Here is a 17093-nt window from a genome sequence, read left to right on the forward strand (position 1 = left end):
AGGCCAAGTCCCAACATCGTCCTTTATTTATAAAAACACGCATTTATAAAGAGCGGAGAGCGCGGGGAGGAGGGGCTCGGGCAGCACGGCGGCCCCCCCGGCCCCGCCGCCGCCACCGGGATGTCCCGGGGGGTCCCGGGCGGCAGCTGCCGTTACGTGCGGGCGTTTCGCTCTGTCTCTGCCAGGCACTCCCTGACCAGCGCCCGGGCGTGGATAATCCCTGCGGGGAGAAGCACAGGGACACCTCGAGTCACCCTCCAGTCGCTCCCCGCGGGGCTGGGGAGCCTCGGGGGCGCAGCCTGGCGGCCGCCCGGCGCCCCTCCCTGCCCCTACCCCGCTTCAGCCGCTCCATGGCGCTCTTGCTGCCGGCGTAGGTGGGCCGGATCTCCTTCCCCATCTCCTCGATGACCGAGAGCAGGTCGGTGTAGGTGCTCTGCGAGCCCTGCGCCCCGGGGGGCTTCATGGCCTGCGGGAACAGGGGGACACGCGGGGACGGAGGGGCTGGGGGCCGCCCCCGCCGCGGCGCTCGGCCCCGCCGGCCCCGGCCCCGCGCCTCACCTGCACGTAGCCCATGGACGGCGGCCCGAAGTCATTGAAGAGCGGCCGGAAAGGGGCGGCGGCGCCAGGGACGGAACCGGAGGGCGACGGGACACTCGTGGCTGCGGGAAACTGAGGGTCACGGCCACACTCCCCTTTGCCCGGTATCTCCCTTATCCGGTGCCATCCCTTCCCGGGGTACCCCCCCTCAGCCCTCCGGCCCCTCTCCGCCCCCGGTGTCCCCCGTCCCCCGCGGTCACCGCGGGGTTCTCTCACCGGCGGACGGTGCCCCGGGCCCCGGCGGGGCGGGGCTGGCGCTGGCGGCTCCGGGGGTGGCGGGGGCGGGAGCGATGGGCTTGTAGGACATCCCCGACGGCCGCCCGCCGCTCCCGGATCCCTGGAGCCCCGCGGCGGGGGTCGGCGTGCGGCCCCCGCGCTCGCCCCGCCGGTTGTATCGCCGGTGCCCGCCTCTCTTCAGCTCAGCTCGGCCCCGCTCGGCCCGGCGGGAAGCCGGGAACCGGAGCGGAGCGCGGCGGCCCCGGTTCCCGGTAGCGCTGCGCGGCCCCGGCCTGACCCGGGTCTCTCCCCCCTCCGCCGCCGCCGGCGCTCGCGCTGATGACGCAGACGCGTCACGACTGCGACGTCATCACGCCGCCGCGCGCCCGCCCGCCGGCCGGTCACCGTGGAGACACGCGGCGTCGGCCCCGCCCCCTCGGCCCCTCGCCGACCACGTGACTGCGTCGTAGGCCACGCCCCCTCGCGCGCGGGAGGGGGTGTCCGCCTCTGGGTCACGTGATCATCGGCGCCACCACCTCGGGGGCCGCGGGGGGGGGGGACCGGGAGCCGCCCCATCCGCCCCGCCGCTCCCCCCCCCGCCAAGGGAGCCCGTGCCGCCCACAGCCCCGGGCCAGCGCCGGTCAGGGCGGGCAGACTCTGCGGGATGAACCCGGGCCCGGGTTCTGGCGGGCATCGCCGCCGCCCCTCCCGGGAACCGGCCCCACCCGCCGGCCATACATCCCCCAGGGCCCCGTGCCCGCACGGGTGAGGGGGTGCCCGGGGTCCCGCCTCCCTCCGCGGCTCCCATGAGACACACTGGGAGTCCGAGGATACCCGTGGATGGCGTGATCACGAATAAACCCTTTGGATACAACATAAAACGCAAAACAAAATTCTGTAGAGAGAGTTTTATAATTTCAAAAGGGCGAAATTGGCCCCAAAACTGCAGCTAGGGTAGGGAGGGTACCTACAGCAGCCCTGCCTGCAGCTGGCTGAGGCCCTTCCACCCAGGAATGCTTTATTTTTCTCCTAGAGGGTCTCCTGGCTGGGCTGCCAGGAGTCTCCCCTGTGCTGGGGGCTGCCAGAACATCCATGAGGGTCTGTGCCAGCCCCGAAACGGGAGGGATGCCTCACCTTAGGCAGGTCTGGGGTAGGTCTGAGCTCAAACCACGGTGACAGGGTGGGTTATGCTGTGCAGTCTGCATTGAACATAGTGTGGGGGGAGCCTGAGAGTGGCACACAGAGTGGGAATGGAGGCTGGAGGGATGAGCAGTAGGGATGGAGCACAGCTGAAGGAGAGGGGACCACGATGGTGTGACTTTTAGAGTGAGGTCTGAGTGGGAAGGGGGATGATGCAGGGACAGAGCAGAGATGAGGGTGAGAGCGGGCGAAGTTCGGCTGAGCCTGTGCTGAAAAGGGTCCCGACTTTGACCCCGGTGCCTCCCACCACAGTCAGACATTGGAGCAGCTCCGGCACCCGGCCTCACCCCAGGCACGGGCACCGCTGTGCCAGCACTGCCCCAGCCCCTGGAGCGGGGGGTCCACCTGCGGCCCCCTCCTCTTCATAAGGCACGGGGGGCTTGGGTCCCGTGTTGGCACACGCCGCCCTCAGCGCGACATCATCCGCACAAACTCTGCCGGGGGAAAACACACGTGGGACATCCCAGATATCCCTTGGGGTGGCTCCAGGCCCCTTCTCTGCTCCTACCTTCAAAGTCCACCAGGCCGTCGCCATTGAGATCCACGTCCTTGAGGATCTCATCCACCTCCCGATAGTTGAGCTGCTGCCCCAGGAGCTTGCGCATGGCCTCCCGCAGCTCCGCCATGCTGATCTGTCCGTCCCCGTTGGTGTCAAACTACAGACAAGGCCCCGCTGCCATCGGCCACCTCTGGCACGCTGGCAGCCTCCCCATCTGTCCCCACCGTCCCCGTACCTCGCGGAAGGCGTCACGCAGCTCCTTGATCCCGATCATATCCGCCGTCTCCGCCAGCATCTTGGGGCCCATCAGCTCCACAAAATCATCAAAATCCACTTTGCCCCCGGCTGCAGCAGGAGAGGGGTGTCAGCGGGGCGTGGGGCAGGGATCGATGGGGACCTGCTGCCCCACCACCACATACTGATCTGCTGAGACAGCTCGATGAGCTCCATCTCCGTGGGCATGTATCCCATGGTCCGCATGCACTCGCCCAGGTCCTTGTAGCTGATGTAGCCATCGTGGTCCTTGTCGAACTCCCGGAATGCCTGCTTCAGCTCTGGGAACACCACAGCATCACCACCGGCACCCCGGCACCGCCACCCGCCCCAGCGGGGCCCCCTCCCAGCACCTCACCTTCAATCTCCTCGGGCCGCAGCTCCCGGTCCTGGGGAAGAGAAAACGGGAAGAGACGAAGGAGGGGTCCTACTCCCGGGGATCCCACAGGGATTCTGCCCTAAGCCCCCCGGGAGTGCAGGCGGGACACGGGGAGGGGACAGCGGCGTACCCGTTGGGTGATGGCGATGCTCTGCCGCAGGAAGATGCAGGCCGGCCCCACCAGCCCCTGCAGCACCGAGTATCCCTGCATCGGGGGGGTCTGCGCCGCCTCCAGCACCTCCTCGGGGTCCCCTGCGCCGGAGCCTGGAGCGCCCGAGCGCGGCTTCCCATCCTGCGGGTGGAGCAGGCATCAGTGGCGAGGGGGGCCAAGCAGGGACGCCTTCCTCCTCCTCCTCCTCCTCCTCCCGCTGCCCCGCGGGGTGTGACAGCCCCGCAGCACCTTGGGGAGCCGCCGCTCAGGGGTCTTGGTGCAGTTGCCCATGGCTGGGGGCTGCCCCCGCGCCGCAGGACATGCCTGGCCCCGGGGGGGGCCGGCTGGCGCAGACCGTGGGGCTGCCACCGGGGATTTGAGGTTTTTATGGAATATCAGGGGATATGCAGGGCAGGCGCGGGGGGGTGGGTGCCGCGCCCGCCTGCATAATCCTCCGGATTATTCCCCGCTCGGCCGCCCTGCTCCAGATGTGGGCAGCCGCCCAGCTGTTCCCCAGTCCCGAGGGCACGCAGGATCCCCCCGTGCCCCGGCCCTGTCCCTGCCGCCGGTTACCTCCCCACGAGCGGGCCGGGGCCCCGGCTCCTCGGCAGCCCGGTGACGCTCCGTGGGGGCCGCACCACTGCGGCTCCATCTGCCCCGGCTCCCCGCGGGGCCGCCACCCCTGAGCCGGGGGCCCGGGCGGGAGCCGCGGACACCCCTCCGGCCGGGGCCGTGGTGCCGGGGGCTGCCCCGACAGGCGGGAGGCGCGGGGCTGCCGGAGCCGCGCCGCTGCGGCCCGCGGAAGAGGAAGAACATTCCGCCCGCTCCTGCTCCTGCTCCTTCTCCCCACGACTGGGGCCGAGCAGGAGGAAACCAGATCGCCCCGAACTGCGCTCGCCCCTCGCAGGGACGAGGCCACCGCTGTCCCCGGGACCCGCCGTGTCGCCCAGGAGACCGGGTGGAAGGCGGCGACCCCCCGGGGCGCTGGGGGGAGGAATCGGGGCGCCCCGGGGGGCTCCGGGGGGGGCGGACGGGGGGCTCCGGTTTCAGCACCGAAACCCGACCTGGCCCGGGCGCGGGGCACGTGCCGGCGCGCCGCCAGCGAGTCCACGCCCCCTCGGGGCCGCGAGCCCGCCTTGTGACCGCGCCCCCCGCTCTGGCCCCGCCCCTCCGCGCAGCCACGCCCCAAACCGGGCCTGGTCTGGCCCGTCTCGTGACGTCACCGCCGCGCCGCCGGCGCTCCCCCTGACGTCACCGCGGGGGCGACTGAAGGTGACGGTGGTCGGTGCTGGTCCCGGTGCCGGTGGCCCCCGCCATGGCCGGCAGGCAGCTGCTGGCGCTGCGGCGCCTGCCTGCCGCCTCCTTCTCGGTGAGCGGGGACGGGGCGAGGAGCGCCGGGACCGTGTGGGACGGGTCCCAGCGTTCCCCGTGCTGAATCCGTGTGTCCCCGCAGACGGCGCCCAAGAAGACGCAGTTCGGGTCGCTGCGGGATGAGGACCGGATCTTCACCAACCTCTACGGGCGGCACGACTGGCGGTGAGTAGCGGGAGCAGCGTGGGGAGTGGCGGTGCCCCGTGCCCGGTGCCACCGTGCCCGGTGCCCGCAGGCTGCAGGGCGCGCTGCGCCGCGGCGACTGGTACAAGACGAAGGAGATCCTGCTCAAGGGCGTGGACTGGATCCTCGGCGAGATCAAGACCTCGGGGCTGCGGGGCCGCGGCGGCGCCGGGTTCCCCACCGGGCTCAAGTGGAGCTTCATGAACAAACCCCCGGACGGGAGGTGAGACCGGGACCGGCCGCAGCTCCGGCAGCGCTGCCCGGCCCTGCGGAGAGCACCCCCTGACGTGAGCTGCCCGCAGGCCCAAGTACCTGGTGGTGAACGCGGACGAGGGCGAGCCGGGCACCTGCAAGGACCGGGAGATCATGCGCCACGACCCGCACAAGCTGCTGGAGGGCTGCCTGGTGGCGGGGCGGGCCATGGGCGCCCGTGCCGCCTACATCTACATCCGCGGGGAGTTCTACAACGAGGCCTCCAACCTGCAGGTGGGGGGAGCGCCCCGCAGCCACCCCACAGCCGCCCCACAGCCCGGCGTGGCTGGGGGCGCCCCTAGGTTCACCACCCCCTTGCTGCAGGTGGCCATCCGTGAGGCGTACGAGGCCGGGCTGCTGGGCGGCGACGCCTGCGGGTCGGGATACGCCTTCGACGTGTTCGTGGTGCGCGGCGCCGGCGCCTACATCTGCGGGGAGGAGACGGCGCTCATCGAGTCCATCGAGGGCAAGCAGGGCAAGCCCCGCCTCAAGCCCCCCTTCCCCGCTGACGTGGGTACGGCCCCACAGCTCTGTCCTGAGTCCCCAGCTGCCACCCCAAAACCACTGTGTCCAGTACACTGTCCTGCTGCAAGGACAACACCACAGCCAACACCACGTCCCTTGGTGGCTCCCAATGTTTCATAGAATGGAGTGGGTTGTAAGGGACCTGAAAAGACTGTCTCATTCCACCCCACTTCCATGGGCTACATACCACAATCCCAGGTTGCTCCAAGCCCTGTTGAACCTAGTCTTAGACATTTCCAGGGATGAAGCAGCCGCAGCATCTTTGGGCCACTTGTGGCAGGGCATCACCACCCTCACAGGGAGGGATTTTTTCCTAATGTTTTCCCAGGCGTGTTCGGCTGCCCCACCACGGTGGCCAACGTGGAGACGGTGTCGGTGGCCCCCACAATCTGCCGGCGCGGCGGCGCCTGGTTCGCCAGCTTCGGCCGGGAGCGGAATTCCGGCACCAAGCTCTTCAACATCTCGGGGCATGTCAACACGCCCTGCACGGTGGAGGAGGAGATGTCGGTGCCACTGAAGGAGCTCATTGAGAAACATGCCGGTGAGTGCCGCAGCCGAGCCAGGCCGGAGCGGGACTGGAGCTGCCCGTCCTGACCGTCCTCTTTGCAGGAGGTGTCCGTGGGGGCTGGGACAACCTGCTGGCCGTCATCCCAGGCGGCTCCTCCACGCCGCTGCTGCCCAAGTCCGTGTGTGAGACGGTGCTGATGGACTTCGATTCCCTGGTGCAGGCGCAGAGTGGGCTGGGCACGGCCGCCGTCATCGTCATGGATAAATCGGTAAGGGATGCACCTCCCTCAACGCGCCCAGCCACGGTGGGACCCTCACCTTCCTCACCCTCCCTCTCTTCCCAGACCGACATCATCAAAGCCATCGCGCGCCTGATCGAGTTCTACAAGCACGAGAGCTGTGGGCAGTGCACCCCGTGCCGGGAAGGTGAGCAGGGGGCTGTAGTGAGGGGCTGCAGAGCGGGGCACTGCAGGGACCCATCCCCATCCCAATTCCCACAGGCGTGGACTGGATGAACAAGGTGATGGCGCGGTTCGTGCGGGGTGACGCGCAGGCTGCCGAGATCGACGCGCTCTGGGAGATCAGCAAGCAGATCGAGGGACACACCATCTGCGCCCTGGGCGACGGCGCGGCCTGGCCCGTGCAGGTGAGAGGCCCGGAAGGCTCGGACGGGACAGCAGCCTTCCCCTACCCCATTAACCAACTCTCTGCTCCATGCAGGGCCTCATCCGCCACTTCCGCCCCGAGCTGGAGGAGAGGATGCGGCGCTACAGCGAGGCCAAAGGCCGAGCAGCATCAGCATAAGGATTCACCACCACACCTCCCTTCTTCTGCTTGGAAGGGGTTTCTGGGGTGCTGCCAGCACTCAGAGGGTTCTCCAGAGGGTCCTCAATAAATGCTGCTGTGCTCCCAGGCTCTGCTGTGGACATAAAACAGTAGGAAGGGATGGACGGGGCAGGGGGCCTCTGGGTCCTGCTGCCCCTGGAGCAGGAGATCCCCAGGGATCATGGGGTGACACAGCTGGGGCCTGAATACCCCAGAGGGGAGATTCTGGATTTCCATGAGGCTGGGGGTGGTGCAGAGGTGATGGTTGTAGGGTATTAACAGACACAGTCTCCTCCTTGGGAACCCCACACTCCCTGTCCCCACCACAGCGGCACCAGGACTCCTCCTCCTGTGCCGATGCCAAGGGACAGCTGTCCTGGCCCGATTCCACAACTCAGAGCCCAGGACAGTTCCAAACATGGCTTTTACTGAATCACAGTGTGCAACATCACTGCTGGGCTCGGAGTCATTCCCCCTGTGCAGGGGTGGAGAACCAAGGCATGGGGACTGACGCACAGCCGCCCCCTCCTCGCTCAGGCCGGGGCTTTCTGGGGAGGCACGTGGGTCTTCCTGCGGTAGCGGCCGGGCAGCAGCAGCTCCAGGGTCAGCTCGGTGATGATGGCTGTGAGCCCCCACACCTTGTGGGGGCCGTTGAGGAACACGGGCAAGGTGTATCCATAGCCACTGGGTGTGCGGAAGTGAGTGTAGCCCTGGTTCTCCTCGCGGAGCAGGTGAGCCAGGGGCAGGGTGAACACCTCCTCCACCTGTGGGCACAGACCACAGTGACCAGGACTGGCTGCCACGGGACGGGGAGCAGGCCTGGGGAGGAGTCACTCACCTCGTCAGGGTTGGGGTTCAGTGTCAAGGCCTCCAGCGGCCCCAGGTTGGCCACGACGGGCGCCACGGTCATTCCATGCTGGAAGGCGTGTCAGCAAGGGAGAGGATGACACCCCCTCCCCAAAGCGCCTGTGCCTTGACCCCCCTGCACCCAGTGCAGGCACCCACCATGTGTGCCACCCCCTCACCAATGCCATTGCTTTGTGTTCTGTCACCTTGAATCCCCAGAACTCTTGTTATCTATGTCCCTGCTGACCTGTCCCTGTCACCTGTAACCTTTTACTTGTGTCCCTGTCACACCAAATCCACCACCCTTGTCCCTGCTGCCCTGTCCCTGTCACCCAGAATCCCCATTACCTGTAACACCTATCACCTGTGTCCCTGTCCCCCTGAACCTGTCCCCCATGACCCTGGCATGGGTCCTTGTCACCTGTGACCCTGCTGCCTTTTTCCTGTCATTCCAATCCTCTGCTGCCTGCAACCTCCCTCACCTGTGCCCCTGTCCCCCTGTCACCTTGCACCCTGTTGCCTCGTCCCTGTCAGTCAGAACCCTTGCTCTGCCACCTTTGTCCCTACTGCTTTGTCTCTGTCAACTGAACCCCTTTTCCGTGTTCCTGCGGCCTTGTTCCTGTCACTGCTTGTTCCTTGTTCTTGTCACCAAAACCCCTGTCACCTGTGCCCCTGTCACCCCAAACCCAGCGCACCAGAACCCTTGTCCCCGTCGCCCATGACCCTGCTGCCTTGCCCCTGTCACCCGTGACCCTGTCACCTTGAACCCATCCCCGTGTCCCCGCACGCCCTTGTCCCCGCGCTCCAGGCCCCGCCGATCGCCGGTACCCGGTCGGGCAGGGTCCGAAGCTGTCCCCAGACGCTGGCGGGGGCCACCGCCACCCCTAGCTCCTCCCGCGTCTCGCGCAGAGCCGTGGCCACCGCGTCCCCGTCCGCCGGGTCCCGCCGCCCGCCGGGGAAGCTGCGGGAGGGATCGGTGGGGGGTCAGGGCCGGCCCGGCCCCGGTGCCCGCTCCCCCCGCCGGTACCTGACGTCTCCGCTGTGACGGCCGGCGAGGCGGCGGGAGCGGAGCGTGAAGAGCAGCGCGGGGCGGCCGCGCACCGAGCACAGCGGCACCAGCACCGCCGCCGCCGCCGCCGCGCCCCCCGCGCCCCCCGCCGCCAGCCGAGCCCGGCACCGCCGCTCGCTGCCGCCGCTCAGCACATCCCCGGCATCGCCCGCACCGCCCGGGCCCGCCATGGCGCCGGCACGGGGCGGGGAGGAGCAGCAAGAGAGGAGGGACCGGCAGGGAGACACCGGCACCGCCCCCGGCACCGAGCCCGCCCCCGCCGCGGCCCTTCCGTCCCGGGGCTGCGGAGCTCCGCCCGGTGCGCGACAGCCTCGGGCCTCTGCCGGGTACGAAACCACCTGGCAGCTTGGCCGTGCCCCGCCCGCTGTGCGACAGCCGCCGCCAGGTGTGTGACCCGCCTCCCACCTTCACAACGGCCCTGCCAAGCGTGCAAGTCCCTCTCCAGCTTTGTGCAACATCCCCCAACAGGTGTGCAGCAACTCTTGCCAGGTGTGAGAACTACCTTCCAGCTTTGCAAACACCTTCCGGCTCTGTTGGCTGTGCAAGTTCTGCTCCAGCCAGGCTAAAGCCCTCACATGTGCAGCAGCCCCTGCCAGGTGTGCAATAACCTCCCCCAGGTGTGTCCCTCTTGCCCCAGGTGTGTGACAGTCCCTGCCGGGTGTGTGACCCTACCCCCAGCTCTACACGCCCCCTGTGTGTGCACACCTCTGGCAATGCGCACCTCTGCCCCCTCCACAGGCCCTGCAAGGACCCTTCCAGGTGTCCAACCCCTTCCAGGCATATATTCCCCCCAGTTCTGACAGCCCCCATATGCCGCTGGCCCTCCGTGTCACCAGGTGTGTGGGGTTGTCAGGGAATTTCCCCTGTGGAAACAGCCTCAACAGTGTCCGAGGTTGGGAAAAGGCTCCTGGATAAATCAGGGAATCCTGGTGATCAGCCAGCCCCTCTTCCCAGGAGACCTCCATGGACAGAGACTCTCACACCTGCACCTTCAGCTCTCAGCAGGAAATGATTTTTAAAAAACTGTATAGAAATCATCACTCTCCATGATTCTTTGCTTCCAGAGCCCGGCATTGACTCCATCATCCCACTCCCATCTCCGGAATCAGCGGAACCTCCGCTCCTCCCACACATATCGCTTCCCTGCTGGAACCTTCCGGAAGAACAGGCTGTTCCCTCGGCTCATGTTGCCCTGGAAAGGGAAAATGACCATGGAGGGGTCACACAAGGTCCAGGGTGGCCTCTCCAAACCCCCTTGGGGCTCCCACCCGGCTTCTCTCTGTGTCACAGTGTATGCCAGTGCATCCCAGCTTCAGCACTTACCTCTCTGTGCAGCTGGCTCCAGCAATCCAGCCAAGAGGAGTAGGTGGGTGCATAGGGAAGGAGACCCCCGGCCAACCTGGGGAAGGGAGCAAAGACACACCGGGAATGATTCCCATTCCCAGGAATGACCCATTCCCTCTGTGGCTCCACACTGGGTTGAACCCCAAAACAACCCTTTCCGACTCCAAGCAAGGAGGGATCAACCTTATGGAGTGCTGGAAGCACCTTTCCATCTGGGAGTATCAGAAAAGTTCCAGGACCTGATCTGGGGCACGGGGACACAGGTGTCAGTGGGATTAGGGACTCACCCGCAGTTGTTCACAGCCATCAGGTTGGAGACCAGGACGAAGGGGTAGGTCAGCATGCTGGCAAAGAACTGCAGGAAAAGTGGGGATTGGTGAGATGCTCCCTCTTATTTCCACATGGGGAGAACCCTTGGGAGTTTTACCCTGGGGAGGGAGCCCACTCCTGCCACCTCCACAGGGTCACACGTGTCCTCCACAGAGCATCCCCTGGCCTGTGAGCTGATCTGGCTGATCCCAGCCTGGCTCCATCCCCACCCTGGCAGCCGCAGCATTCTGGGAACACACCACTCCCTAGGAAAAGGATCCACTTCCTGCCCATGGATGTACTCACTCCAGTGACCGCCTGGGAGTAGCTCTTCATCTCGGTCATGGTGGAGACCTGAGGGAGGAGCAACAGCACTTGAATCCCCCTAAAACAGGGTTGTGGCTCCCAGAATAGCCCTGGAGCTGCTCCCAGTCAGCTCCGGGCACCCCAGACCCCCGAGCGGAGCCTACCCCGTTCTCCAGCGCGTATGTGTTGATGAGGTAGGCCAGCATGTTACACAGCCACAGGGAGAGGATGTCCCCGAGGAGCCGCGGGATGAGGCCGCTGCAAGGGGAGAAACAGCGGGAATGTCGGCTGGGGGTTGGGATCTGACTGTGCAGAGAGCTGGGAACAGCTGGTTTGGGACAGGGGCCAGCTGTTCCCACAGCAGCAGGGTGATGGGGGGAACAGCCATCCCTGGGAGCAGGGATGCTTAGGTGAGTGATCTGGAGCTGCTGGAGGGATTCAAGATGCTCCCAGTAAGGCTTTGGAACCTTTCCACTGACGTCACCCCCGCCAGGCCCCTCCCTGCCTTCCCGGCACTCACGCAAAGAATCCCAGGATTCCCTCTTCCCGGTAGATTGTGGTGAAGGCGCTTAGTGTCCCACTGGGATAGGGAAAAAAAAGAAAAGATAATGTCAGGGGGATCCCAGGATCCCAAGCCTCCCGGAGCACCCAGAACCCGCGGGCCATACCTGTACTTGGTCTCACGGCCGATGAACTGCACCATGCAGCGCAGGGTGATCACTGCAGGGACACGGGAGTGACACGGGAGGGACACAGCAGTGACATGAGAGTGAGAGGAGGCACCTGGCACTGCGCCCCTCGGTCCCCTGGGATGGGGGAACACCTACCATGGAAGGGGTGGGTGATGATGGTGGCGGCGGAGCGGGCGACCATCTCCCGGGAGGTCTGGGAACAAAGGGAGTGTCACCAGGAGGGGACAGGGATGTGACATCCCACTGCCCTCCTCCTCCTCCTGCTGCTCCTCACCTCCTTGAGCACCTGCTCCAGCGAGGACACTGGCTCCTTCTTGCTGGCTCCAGGCTGGAGGGGGAAAGAGGAGTCAGGTGGGAAAAGCTGCCTGGAGAGGGGACGTTGTCCCCAGGGTGGGGACAGAAGCTCCTGGGCCCACCAGAGCACTCTGGATGCAGGGCTGGGGCTGTCCAAAGCCAGGGGGTGTGGGGAGGGAGAGAGGGAAGAGAGAAAGGAGGGAAGGATGGGGAGGATGGAGGGAAACAAAGAGAAAAAGAACAAAGGAAGGAATGGAGAAGACAAAATGGAAAATAAGAACAGAATGAAGGAAAGAGGGAAGGAGAGAGGGAAGAGGAGGAAGGAAAGAAGAAGAGAAGGAGAAAAAGAAAGGAATGAAGGAAAGAAGAAGAGAAAGAAAGGAGAAGGGAGGAATAGAGGAATAGAGAAATGGAAAGGGAGAAAGGAGGAGACAGGGAGGGAGGAAGGGAAGGGAAAAGGAAAATTCCCCATGGGAAACATCTCTGCACCCACCTCAGTCTGCTCGGCCTCCTGGTACTGCTGTGGAGCAAAGGGCAGGGTCAGTGCAGGGTCAGCACCGCGCGGGGAGCCAGGGGGCCCCGGTGTCCCCTGTCCCGGCGGCAGAACCGCCGGTTCCCGCAGCGCCCCGGGCCCGGCGCCCCGCCCGTGCCGGTACCTGCAGCACTTTGCTGTGCACCACGGTGCCGATGGCGCTGGAGCAGAGGCGGGGGGCGAGGCCTTTGAAGAGTCCCGCTCTCCCGTCCACCTTTACGATGTGCTTGGCTGGGGACAGCGGGGACCGTCAGCCCCGGGGCGACCCCACGGCGGCACCGGGACGGCGCCGGGGCGGCCCCACCGGGGCGGACTCACCGTAAGAGAAGAGGCCGGGCAGCTGGTATACCTGACGGCCGAAGATGTTCCTCCCCAGAGTAGGTGGCAGCGGCTCGTAGCCCACCTGCAGCGGAGACGGGCAGGCTGTACCCCGCCAGCGGCCGATACCGAGCCCTGTACCCCCCCTCAGCCCCGCCATTCCCGCCCTTACCTGCACCAGCACCTTCACGTACATAAGCGGCTGCGAGAGCACGGTGAGCCCTGAGCCCAGCAGCACCTGCGAAGCGGCGTCCGCCATGGTGCCGCCCCGGCGTCACGGCACAGAAGGACACGGCCACGGCTGCCGCCGCTTCCGCTTCCGTCTCCCCGGTACTTCCGGCGCCGCCGTGACGCGCTTCCCGCCGCTGGGGGGCGCTCTGGGGGAGCAGCGGCTGCCATGGAAACGCCCGGCGGCGCCGCGGGGAGGTTGCCATGGCAACGGGGCCTGCGGGGCTGGGGACACCCACGGGGCTGTGGGGACACGGTGGGCACGGCGGGGACAGCGTGATGACAGGGCTGAGGAGACACCAGGGTGCCAGAGGCAGTGACACCACATCCCTAGAGCCCGAGGTGACACCACGGTGGCAGGGCCCGAGGTAACACCACGGGCACGGGCTGACGCCATGGTGGCTCGGGGCTGGGCGCCAGCAAGACCCTGTCCGGGCTCGGGGAAAAGGGGACCCCCCTGAGGGGACATCACAATGAGAACAGGTAGCACCAGGCACAGACATGAAGGTGGCAGCATCTTTATTGCCGAGCGCAGGCACTGCAGCGTGAGGCCACTGCAGGGACAGTGAGGGGACGTGTCCTGTCCTTGGGCCGGCGCCTGCCCTGCTCCCGGGATGGCCCCAAGATCGTTCCCGCGGCATCCCGGGAATAGTCACTGGTGGCACCACGGTGGCAGAGGCTCAGTGGTGGCTTGCGGTGTGTCACGGCGCTTGTGCCACTGTCCGGCTGATGCCTCCCCATGGTGGCAAAGCAGCCATTCCCTGCTTCAGGTGCCCTGGGAAGGGCCACTCCAGAGCCAGCTCCAGGCACCCTGCCATTCCCTGCTCCGGCTGCCTTGGGAAAGGTGACACTGGAGCTGGCTCTGGGCTTCTCTCCCACACTGCCACCTCCATTCTGGACACCAGGAAGAACTGGATGCCTGCAGGTCCCAGCCTGGGGGGCACAGGAGAGAGGTCAGACCCACTTGAGAGGTGGGACAGCACTGGGGACAAGTGTCCCTGCAGGACTGTCCCCTTGGGGCCTGGATGGACTGTAGTGGCTCCAGGCTCACCGGGATGCTGGTGCGGCTCCGGTTTGTTCGGCGCAGGGCATTCCTTGCTCTCCATCTCTGCAGCCTCTTCCTCCTGCGTGGCTCCATCTGTGCGGGTGGTAAAGTGGCACTGGGACATCTGCACCCTCTGTCACCTTGTTCCACCCTGACTGCATCTCTCCCACCTCAAAATCAGTGGCACATGGGGACTCACCGGCCAGCTGGGGCTGTGGAATTCATCTGGGATCCCGTCGGACACAGAACTGTCAGAGCCACTGGTGCTGCAGGGGGAAAGAACCGTCTGCAGCCCCCAGTGGCACCACGGGGTGACATGGGGTGACAGGGGATGACGTACCTGGACTCAAGCTCTGAGGGGGACACATCACTCCAGCTTCCTCCAGAGCCTGGCTCACGACCCATCTGCTGCTGCAGCAGCGCATCCGCCTCCATCAGGCACTGCTGGAGCTGTGGGACAGTGTCAGTGTCACGACGGTGTCACCGTGGTCCCGTGGCACCAGGGCACCCAGGGCCAAGTCCAAGCCCACCTTGGCGGGCGCAGGGTCGCAGAAGTCAAGCAGGGTGTCACAGAGGAGGCGGCCCAGTGACTCCAGATCCTCCACGCTGAAGTGGGAACTCCTCCCACCTGGAGAGGACAAGGAAAAGGAAACAAGGGCAGCTCTCCAGCCCAGGACCACCCCCCTGGCACTGTCCCTGTGGCTGTGGCAGCCCCTCACCCAGCGTGGAGCCACTGAAAGCCACCTCTAGGGTGTAGCTGTGCGAGACACCCAGGCGCCACATGGAGACCCGGCCTGTCCTCTCTTTGCTCTTCTGCACCTGGAACTTGCAGCTGGAGAAAGAGAACTGGGGATCCCAGGGTCAGAGGGGTCCCAACCCCCCAGGGACAGCTCGGGAAGCAGCTGCATTCCCGCTGTCACTGCAACACGTTGCTCTGAGGCACCCGTGTCCCACCTTGTCGGGGGCGTTTTTGCTCAGCATCAGGGGGAACACGCGCTGGCGCAGCCGTGTCCCGGCGTCGTCCCCGCCAGCATCGCAACCATACATGAAGACGTTGTTCTTCCGGCTGTGCCCATGGAAGTCACAGTACAGCACCACCTCCCGCTCTGCCAGCATCCTGCACGTATCAGGATATGGCCACCAGCACTGCCACAGGAGTGGCCCCATCCTGCTGGCTCCCCAAGCCAGAGCCCATCTCACCTCTGGACCATGGCCCGCAGGTACCACACGCTGGGGAAGGAGCCAGGAAGCGCCATCCCGTAGGCCCTGTTGGGATCCCGTCCCGCCAGGGAGCAGCGGGAGTTGCCCACCACCACCCCATCGGGGTTGAGCATCGGCACCACCTTGAAGACGAAGAGGCGGCGCAGGAGCCGCGCGTCCGCGTGGGCGCTGAGCAGGAAATCGAGGAATCCCCTCATGGCCCAGGAGCCGCCACTCTCCCCAGGGTGGGCGCGGGCGCTCGCCACCACCACGCGCTTGCCGGCCATGCCGCCCGGGCTGGTGATGGTCAGCAGGTACACGGCGTTGCCGGCCAGGCTGCGGCACAGCGCCTGCACCCTGCAGTACCGTGAGCGCGCCGGGTCGGCCGCCAGCATGCGCAGGTAGCGCTGCAGGTCCGAGTAGGTGTAGGGGTAGCCGGCGGCCAAGAAGCAGGTGTCACCGTCGTGCGGGAAGCGCACCGTCCAGCTGAGCCGGAACAGCGGCGGCTCCCCTGTGCTGCCACAGTAATAGCAGATGTCAGTCCCGACCCGGCGCCAGCCTATGCCATGGCTCTGGGCATCCCGCTGGGAGTAGAGCAGTGGCTGCAGGCCCTGGCCGTAGAGGCTCTTGGGTTTGGCCATGTTGGCAATGGTGAAGCGATAGAGCGGCTCCTGCCGCGTGTTTTGGACACGGAAGTAGAACCACTGTGTGTGTTTGGCCGTGTACAGGTCTGGCCGCAGCATCAGCACATACTCATAGGGACCTCTGTGTGGAGGAAAGGGCCATGCTCTGGATCCGGGCCTGACACGAGAGGCTCCGTGCCCCCCGGCATCTCTCTTACACCTTAATGGCCTTCTGGAGGTTCCCACTCTCAAAGCGGGACTCGAAGAGCAGCGTGGTGTCCTGGGGACCCTCCAAGGGTGCTGCTGGCGAGGAGAGTGGCCCTGGGGCCCCCCCGACTCGAGCACGGATAAAGCAGGAGCCTTGGAGTGCTGTGGAGGAAGAAAGGACAGTGGTGGGGGGCTGGGGAGAGCAGAGGCACTCAGGGGTGCTGCCCCCTGCTCCGTTACCTGGGCTGTAGTGGTAGACAACGGTGCCCTGCTCCTCACCAAGGGTGTACAGGGTCTGCTCTGGGTCCATGGGTGGGCAAAAGGGCTCTGGTTTGGGGGGGACCCACTCTGGGAAGGGGGGGACACAGAGACAAATGGCATACGTACAACAGGGGTCTGACACAGGGGTGAGGACGGAGACAGCTGAACCATCCCCTCACCAATGTGCTCAATCTTCTCCTGGATGACTTCACACTCCACAGGCCAGCGGGGCAGTGAGAGGGAGAATGGAGCCTGTGGTTCTCCTGGAGACCACCAGGGATGTGTTGAGGGAGCCAGCCTGCCCTGGTGGGGGGTCTGCCCCACCACCTCAGGGGCTGCAAGAGCACCGGGAAGGGCTGGGGGTCTCCTGTGTAGGTGGGGTAGGGGCATTCCCCAAAACCAAGGCAGGGGCAGGGAGAGGGCCCTCCCACCACACTTGCTGTGCTGGAGGGCCATGAGGGGCTGCAGGGTCTCACTCACGGTTTGGCTCGTTCCCAGGACCTCGCTGCCAGCCAGGGCCGGTGTTACCCATGATGGATGCCTTGGGATGCTGCCCGGAGGGTTTCCCCAGGGACATGGCAGTCTCTTCCCTGCCTGTCTTTTCATCTTGGGGAGAACAGCACTGCAGCCAGGGGGCAGGAGGGGACACGGCTCAGGGACAGGAGGGGAAACTGCAGAGCAGCCAGGGCTCACCTCGGAAGTAGCCATAGAAGCGCAGGTGGGTGCGGATGAAGCTGTCATAGGGCTTCAGGAACTGTCCCCCAGCAAACCCCCCCGGAGCCCCCTGCCCTCTCTGGGCAGCGCGGTGCCCCACGGGCTCCATGCCTGTGAGAGCCCCAGG

At 66.0% G+C, this 17093-nt stretch overlaps 6 protein-coding genes across 8 annotated transcripts; 1 reads left to right on the top strand and 5 right to left on the bottom strand.

Annotated features, from left to right (window-relative positions):
• Positions 1–8: 8 nt before the first annotated feature.
• Positions 9–1240, bottom strand: CDK2AP2 (cyclin dependent kinase 2 associated protein 2). The gene is made up of 4 exons (XM_083864220.1): positions 814–1240; positions 559–659; positions 334–466; positions 9–220 (listed from the first exon to the last, which is right to left on the bottom strand). Exons 1-4 carry the CDS (start codon positions 902–904, stop codon positions 153–155), a joined length of 393 nt encoding a protein of 130 aa, XP_083720346.1. The 5' UTR covers positions 905–1240; the 3' UTR covers positions 9–152.
• A 1067-nt stretch (positions 1241–2307) lies between these two features.
• Positions 2308–4226, bottom strand: CABP2 (calcium binding protein 2). Of its 2 annotated transcripts, XM_083863363.1 has the most exons (7): positions 3889–4226; positions 3295–3456; positions 3144–3174; positions 2932–3066; positions 2748–2857; positions 2522–2669; positions 2308–2447 (listed from the first exon to the last, which is right to left on the bottom strand). In XM_083863363.1, exons 1-7 carry the CDS (start codon positions 4129–4131, stop codon positions 2422–2424), a joined length of 855 nt encoding a protein of 284 aa, XP_083719489.1. In that variant the 5' UTR covers positions 4132–4226; the 3' UTR covers positions 2308–2421. The 2 variants fall into 2 exon arrangements, with proteins under 2 accessions (XP_083719489.1, XP_083719490.1); XM_083863364.1 differs by lacking the exon at positions 3889–4226 and having other exon boundaries at positions 3291–3457.
• A 324-nt stretch (positions 4227–4550) lies between these two features.
• NDUFV1 (NADH:ubiquinone oxidoreductase core subunit V1) lies at positions 4551–7067 on the top strand. Its single transcript, XM_083863051.1, has 10 exons — positions 4551–4684; positions 4769–4851; positions 4922–5092; positions 5172–5355; positions 5446–5635; positions 5975–6187; positions 6256–6422; positions 6498–6579; positions 6654–6799; positions 6874–7067. The coding sequence occupies exons 1-10, from the start codon at positions 4631–4633 to the stop codon at positions 6955–6957; spliced, it is 1374 nt and encodes a 457-aa protein (XP_083719177.1). The 5' UTR covers positions 4551–4630; the 3' UTR covers positions 6958–7067.
• Positions 7068–7080: 13 nt separating this feature from the next.
• Positions 7081–9150, bottom strand: NUDT8 (nudix hydrolase 8). The gene is made up of 4 exons (XM_083863054.1): positions 8852–9150; positions 8653–8785; positions 7817–7894; positions 7081–7742 (listed from the first exon to the last, which is right to left on the bottom strand). The coding sequence occupies exons 1-4, from the start codon at positions 9061–9063 to the stop codon at positions 7512–7514; spliced, it is 654 nt and encodes a 217-aa protein (XP_083719180.1). The 5' UTR covers positions 9064–9150; the 3' UTR covers positions 7081–7511.
• A 733-nt stretch (positions 9151–9883) lies between these two features.
• Positions 9884–13013, bottom strand: MTCH2 (mitochondrial carrier 2). 2 transcript variants are annotated; one of them, XM_083863053.1, is made up of 13 exons: positions 12861–13013; positions 12689–12773; positions 12495–12601; positions 12332–12355; positions 11819–11872; positions 11680–11737; positions 11521–11572; positions 11373–11432; positions 11017–11110; positions 10853–10900; positions 10525–10592; positions 10217–10292; positions 9884–10085 (listed from the first exon to the last, which is right to left on the bottom strand). In XM_083863053.1, the coding sequence occupies exons 1-13, from the start codon at positions 12945–12947 to the stop codon at positions 9999–10001; spliced, it is 900 nt and encodes a 299-aa protein (XP_083719179.1). In that variant the 5' UTR covers positions 12948–13013; the 3' UTR covers positions 9884–9998. The 2 variants fall into 2 exon arrangements, with proteins under 2 accessions (XP_083719179.1, XP_083719178.1); XM_083863052.1 differs by having other exon boundaries at positions 12332–12358.
• A 422-nt stretch (positions 13014–13435) lies between these two features.
• AGBL2 (AGBL carboxypeptidase 2) lies at positions 13436–17093 on the bottom strand (the record flags this gene model as incomplete). The annotated part of the gene is made up of 13 exons (XM_083862641.1): positions 16946–17093; positions 16733–16858; positions 16432–16515; positions 16232–16339; positions 16003–16153; positions 15162–15926; positions 14916–15078; positions 14681–14807; positions 14492–14589; positions 14302–14411; positions 14161–14227; positions 13968–14054; positions 13436–13849 (listed from the first exon to the last, which is right to left on the bottom strand). Exons 1-13 carry the CDS (start codon positions 17073–17075, stop codon positions 13436–13438), a joined length of 2430 nt encoding a protein of 809 aa, XP_083718767.1. The 5' UTR covers positions 17076–17093.

The sequence above is a fragment of the Zosterops lateralis genome (genome assembly GCF_965231275.1).
Source record: "Zosterops lateralis genome assembly, chromosome: 6".
Classification (NCBI taxonomy): domain Eukaryota; kingdom Metazoa; phylum Chordata; class Aves; order Passeriformes; family Zosteropidae; genus Zosterops; species Zosterops lateralis.

Bases quoted from the DNA above. Each gene is read 5' to 3' on its own strand.
- NUDT8 (XM_083863054.1), bottom strand. From the start codon at position 9,063: ATGGCGGGCCCGGGCGGTGCGGGCGATGCCGGGGATGTGCTGAGCGGC. The intron at 7,895-8,652 runs GTACCGGCGATC...CACGCCTTCCAG, and splicing joins TTCGGACCCTGCCCGACCGG to CATGGAATGACCGTGGCGCC. The intron at 7,743-7,816 runs GTGAGTGACTCC...CTGTGCCCACAG, and splicing joins TGAACCCCAACCCTGACGAG to GTGGAGGAGGTGTTCACCCT.
- CDK2AP2 (XM_083864220.1), bottom strand. From the start codon at position 904: ATGTCCTACAAGCCCATCGCTCCCGCCCCCGCCACCCCCGGAGCCGCC. The intron at 467-558 runs GTGAGGCGCGGG...CTGTTCCCGCAG, and splicing joins CGTCCATGGGCTACGTGCAG to GCCATGAAGCCCCCCGGGGC. The intron at 221-333 runs GTAGGGGCAGGG...TTCTCCCCGCAG, and splicing joins CATGGAGCGGCTGAAGCGGG to GGATTATCCACGCCCGGGCG.
- NDUFV1 (XM_083863051.1), top strand. From the start codon at position 4,631: ATGGCCGGCAGGCAGCTGCTGGCGCTGCGGCGCCTGCCTGCCGCCTCC. The intron at 4,685-4,768 runs GTGAGCGGGGAC...GTGTCCCCGCAG, and splicing joins TGCCTGCCGCCTCCTTCTCG to ACGGCGCCCAAGAAGACGCA. The intron at 5,093-5,171 runs GTGAGACCGGGA...AGCTGCCCGCAG, and splicing joins AACAAACCCCCGGACGGGAG to GCCCAAGTACCTGGTGGTGA.
- CABP2 (XM_083863363.1), bottom strand. From the start codon at position 4,131: ATGTTCTTCCTCTTCCGCGGGCCGCAGCGGCGCGGCTCCGGCAGCCCC. The intron at 3,067-3,143 runs GTGAGGTGCTGG...TGGTGTTCCCAG, and splicing joins GCGGCCCGAGGAGATTGAAG to AGCTGAAGCAGGCATTCCGG. The intron at 2,670-2,747 runs GTACGGGGACGG...CCTTGTCTGTAG, and splicing joins TGCGTGACGCCTTCCGCGAG to TTTGACACCAACGGGGACGG.
- MTCH2 (XM_083863052.1), bottom strand. From the start codon at position 12,947: ATGGCGGACGCCGCTTCGCAGGTGCTGCTGGGCTCAGGGCTCACCGTG. The intron at 12,602-12,688 runs GTGAGTCCGCCC...CGCTGTCCCCAG, and splicing joins GCCCGGCCTCTTCTCTTACG to CCAAGCACATCGTAAAGGTG. The intron at 11,738-11,818 runs GTGAGGAGCAGC...CTTTGTTCCCAG, and splicing joins TGGAGCAGGTGCTCAAGGAG to ACCTCCCGGGAGATGGTCGC.